General features: G+C 36.5%; 1 protein-coding gene across 2 annotated transcripts in view; it reads left to right on the forward strand.

Moving 5' to 3' along the window:
* The window catches only part of LOC106878690 (uncharacterized), a 39452-nt gene extending 34273 nt beyond the window's left edge, over positions 1–5179 (forward strand). For both annotated transcript variants that reach the window (XM_052970895.1, XM_052970896.1), the window contains exons 4-5: positions 1246–2334; positions 4809–5179. In XM_052970895.1, the coding sequence (XP_052826855.1) occupies positions 1246–2334; positions 4809–4972 (1253 nt within the window). In that variant the 3' untranslated portion in view covers positions 4973–5179. The remainder of the gene's footprint in view (positions 1–1245; positions 2335–4808) is intronic.
* The last annotated feature ends 321 nt before the right edge of the window (positions 5180–5500 follow it).

The following is a 5500-nucleotide window of genomic DNA, read 5'->3' on the forward strand; positions in this document are numbered from 1 at the left end:
AGAGAGAGAGAGAGAGAGAGAGAGAGAGAGAGAGAGAGAGAGAGAGAGAGAGAGATTCCTTGTCTTTTTATTCATATCGTAAAACGTTAAATGTTAATTTCAAATATGATAAACAATTAAAATGTCCCTTACAGCTTTCTGAAACCTCTTTATCGAAAGAACGCAGGACATAGTTCTTTCTTTTATTTATCTTTTATGGGCTTCGGAGAGAGGAAAAGTCGTTATAATTTCACACGACTGGAGTCATTGACGAGGTGAAGATCTCCAAAAGTGCCTGTCCAGTAGAGTGGAGTGGTAGGAGAGCAAGAATGTCTGACAGAATATCTTGTATTTATTCCAGTTTTTTGTATTATGAGTTCAAATCGCATTATGACCTCATTTGGTGATAAGCTTACTTTGATCAACGCTTTAACATCTCCACTTGTTACGTTCGGTGATTTGGTAGGGTTCACTCTGTTTGTAAGAATCCAATCCAGGTGTCCGTTCTGAAGTCATCTTGCTTCATCCCTACCACCACTCTCGCAAGGATCCTAGACAATCAGGATTACCATCTTCCAATGGTACTAAAATATGAGAAAATACAGCTGCTTACTCATTGATTGAAAGTGTGATGTTTATGCTAAAAGTAATGTTTATATATTTACCAAAACTATTGATGACTTGAAGAAAGTGTTATGCTTTCAAAATGAAACTGAATGAAGATTTGCAGACTCTTTAAACGCCTCTTTATAGTTATGTGGTGTTACTGTGATAAACTTTAATTCCAGTGTCTTGGGTGGGTTCAGTATGTCAAAGTTAATAACACACGCACTGGTCCGATATCTCTTAGCTGACCTTCGACAGGGAAGTAAGTCGCTGAGAAACTTGTTGCGAACTGCGACGAAAGAAATTCAATTAACAATCGATTGATTTTTTTAAAGCGCAAATTAAACAATTAGATGATTAGATATTTAACCAATTCACTAACAATAAAGAAATGATATTGAACCAGTGCATGTGTTGTTATTATTGGAGGAATAACTCTACCAGGACACAAAATTTATTTCAATACAGGAATTCACAACAAAAATCTTACAAATGGAATACGAAACGATGTTTAATTCCAGTGTAAATGTTATAAACTTTAACTTCAATATAGATGCAAGGCTACTCATCACAAAAATTACATTAAGATTATTCAGAAGTCTTGGATTAACTTAGTAATTACTTCTTAATTTCTGTTTATTTTTATATCTTTTGTAACAGGAATTGGTTGTTCTGCTCTCAGTCTATCAGCAAATGCTGGATTAGCAGCTTATTTCGGTGAAGATAGTCGTAAATTTATTGCATTTGCTGCGGTCGGAAAAGCTCTTGGATATATAATTTTTCCAATCCTTACCAATTACTTCATTGAACTCATGTTCTGGCGCGGAAGTCTTCTTCTCCTGGCTGCTACTTTCATACACACTCTGCCATGTGCTCTCATGTATTCTACGGATACGTATAAAATCACGGGGAGAGAAAATTTACTTGTAAGTGAAAATAACGTGCAGAATGATTTTTACACTTCTGAAGAACCATTTGAAAGAGTTGGTGACGATCAGAATGAAACGATATCGAACAAACTAGAAATATCCGAAGAGAATAATACATCCTTGAATCATAACGAAGAAAACTATTCAAATGCAAAATATATTCGTGGGGTTGTTATTAAGGCCTTAAAATATAACAACGAACCATTTGTTATAAATAATACACAACCTGACAAAGAAGATTGTTTGGGTATCGAAGAGACAGCTATAAATTCTATAAAATCTGAAGACGAGGAGATTGATGTTCGAAGTGACAAGTTTGAAACGGAAGAAAAATCTGATTCGAAATTTTCTGCGAAAATTATTACAGTTTTAACAAACTTTAACTTCCTTTTATTTCTTTTCGCACTTGTTATAACTTACAGTAGTGTTATAACAACAACAGCTATCGTACCTGATTATTGCGTACAACAAGGGCTGAGTCAAGCAGAAAGTGCCCGTATATTTTCAGTGGGATCGTTCGGTTATGTCTTTGCTTGTTTCTTCTCCAGTTGGCTCATACATAAAAACATTGTCCCAAGCAGGATTATATTTAGTACTGCAGCCACCATGAGCGGATTACTGATCTGTGTTTATCCTTCGTTGTCTACTGCCATATATTTGACTTTGCTAACATTTGCTGTGATGTTCACAAGTGGCCTCATATTCTCTACATATCTTGTAACTATTATGGATTACTTCGAAATCCGATATTTTTCGATAAGTATGGGATTTGGAGAAACAGTAATTGGAATCGGCATTTTAACTTTTGGATATCTGATAGGTAAATATATAACATTTTTCTTATCCATATTTCAGAATATACTAAGTTACAACCGTTGTGGTTACATATGTATTGGTTCATCCCAGAAATAATGCTGTCGTTTTTATACTTTTTTATTTTCAAAATTAAGATAAACAAAGTTCTTTTCTAAATCTAAAATATACTCTCGTTCATTTTCTACAATGCTCTTTCATCTATCTGGAAGACTTGCAAGGATCCTCTTCCAAAATGCACTTGTCCTTGATGAAAAATATTCCTCCAGTACTGTTCTGACCTCGTCTACAAACGTTCATATTTTTACCGCACAAATTATTTTGAAGACTGCGGAATAAATGGTAATCAGATGAGGCAATGTCCGGCGAATATGGTGGATGGAGCATCGATTCCTATTCAACCTGCTCCAGCCTTTGGGATATCATCCTCGCTGTATGTGGCTGAGCATTATCCTGATGGAAGAACACCTTTCGTCTTGAAACCAAAAATGGTCATTTCCCGAAGGCTTGCAGGTGTCGATGAATGGTTAAACGACCAAATTCAAGCTTCTCTGCTAGTTCCACAACAGTTACAATGGGATTTTGTTCCACCAGGGTTTTCAGGAAGCCCTCGTCGAGCTCTACAGATCTTTTACAACGAGGCGCATTATTAATGGGATGACCCAATACTTATCATGTATGTGTTAAGGAATGAGACAATGGGTCGCAGCTGTTTGGTCGTTGGTAATCTGGTCTGGTAGACTAGATATTCAGCTTGTTTGGACAGCAGCACTTTTCGATACTGGATGTTAACACGTGTGCGCACACAGAAATGTATACGTGCAGATAGGGAGAGAGAGAGAGTGAGGGATGGAGAGAGAGAGAGAAAGAGAGAGAGAGGGAGAGGGAGAGAGAGAGATAGAGAGAGAGAGATAGAGAAAGAGAGTGAGGGATGGAGAGGGAGATATTACACATGGAAGCATAACTAGAAGCACCGACGATTAAACAGAGGCAGAGAAGGAGAGAAAGAAAAGACAGATTAGAATTTGTCAATTCAGCATCGTTGCCAAAAATGATTTCCCCTCTCCTCATACACACAAGAAGTACAATTACTCACATAAATAGAGAGAGAGAGAGAGAGAGAGAGAGAGAGAGAGAGAGAGAGAGAGAGAGAGAGAGAGAGAGAGAGAGAGAGAGAGAGAGAGAGAGAGAGAGAGACAAAGAGGGAGAGAAACGTCTAAATGTCTCTTGTCAAATAAGTCATCGTCGAATTAGAGATGCCAAATAGGTGGTGCCGAAACGGTTGTGTCAAAACGTCTGATTCTTGTGTTAATGTTGCAGAAGTAATCTCCAGCCAGCAATTATAGTATTTTATTTAGAAACATTTAAATAGAATGAAATACAAGAAATATCGTTTTTGTAGATAATCATTTTTCTTTAATCAGTGTAAGAACCTATAAACCTGTCATATCTTCACAATTCTTATGACTTAACTCCAACAATTTGTGAGAATATATATTCTACACGTGTTCAAACCAAGCCCAATTGCCTGGCAATTGAGGCCTTCTTTTTACTATATCCCCCAGTCAACCAAGGATCGTGTGTGGAATTGGATAGATATAAACTGTGCAGAAGCCCGTTCAATGGTGAATTGCAATTTCAATTCAAATGCCCATCCTTGCTACATGCATTATCATGTGGAATCTACAGGAGGAATAATTTCACAGCATACGTGTCTGCGGTGCATTCAACCACTTCACACGTTAATACAATGAACGAGCAGTTTAATCGACTGAGCAATTGACAGTTTATCGCTGAAACCAAAGAAGAGCCATTACATTCGTTTTGTGTGTGTGTGTGTGTGTGTGTGTGTGTGTGTGTGTGTGTGTGTGTGTGTTTGTGACAAGTATATAGATATTAATGTGAACGTGCGTGACCCAGTGGTTAGGCTATGACACACGACCACAAAAGCTTGGTTTCGATTCTCGGTCCAGACGTTTCGTTATTGAACAACACAATTTATTTTACGTTGCTCCAATCAACTCACCTGTAAATGCAATAACCATGGGATGGACTGGCGTTCCGTCAGGTGGGGTGGGCAGATGTTGTACTCTTGATCACTTCTGAACCACGGAAACCGGTTCACGGGCCCTATGATTACGAACACACGAGACAGTACTTACCAGAGATATTTGGTTTGAAAGTTTGACACAAGACCAGCGAGAACAAGAGAATGGTAAGTCGATGAGATCGACCCCATTGCTGAAATGGTACTTATTTTATCGATCTCAAAAAGGTGAAAGGCAAAATTGACCTCGGTGGTAAGCGAACACAGAACGTAAAGACGGACGAAATACCGCTAAGAATTTTGTCCGGTGCTTGACGTCTTACCATAGATATTAATGATTAAAAATAAATTATACAAATTTGATATATTTATTTATTGAATATTCACATATGATGACTCGTCTTTAATGTTGTTCTTGTTCTTCTTGTTTGCAGGAATCTTCTCAGAATACATGAACACTTACGAATACAGCTACTATGTGATTGGGATCGGGCCAATTATTTCGGTTCAACCCATTTTAATTCCATTCTTATTTAGCAGACTACTAACTAAGCACACACTCACATATTCTGTGAATAATGTCGATAATAAATGCTGAAGGATGGCCAAATTCCAAAGAACGATATTTCAAAACATATAAAAAGAACTTCCTTCCATAATATGATCCTGGAATATTCACACTTGAAAAATCATGTTCGTAGAAGTTGTTGATAATGAAAATGATAACAATAACATTAATAATAATAATAATAATTATGGTAATAATAATACAAACGATCAGCATTAAAAACTTTAATATCTACATCTTCTGTGAATACCTATCCTTTCCTTTCTCTCTGAGTATTCGAAAATATAAGCATCCTTCTTATTCTAAGAAGACTACAGTTTTCCATGTTCAGACAAACAAAAGATCATCTTTAGTGAATTTTAAAACTTTAATATCAACAATTTTGTGTTGAAATGTTATCTTTCTTTTGTCACTGACTATCCGAATATTTAATTGTGCCATTTATTGTAACAACACAATTAAATGCACGATAAAAGCAATAAAAGCAAGAAAAAAAATCTATGGAGCTAAGAACCTTCCAATACATACCAACTGCACAATTACAAAATACTGTAAACT

Source organism: Octopus bimaculoides, chromosome 9, assembly GCF_001194135.2.
Source record: "Octopus bimaculoides isolate UCB-OBI-ISO-001 chromosome 9, ASM119413v2, whole genome shotgun sequence".
Classification (NCBI taxonomy): domain Eukaryota; kingdom Metazoa; phylum Mollusca; class Cephalopoda; order Octopoda; family Octopodidae; genus Octopus; species Octopus bimaculoides.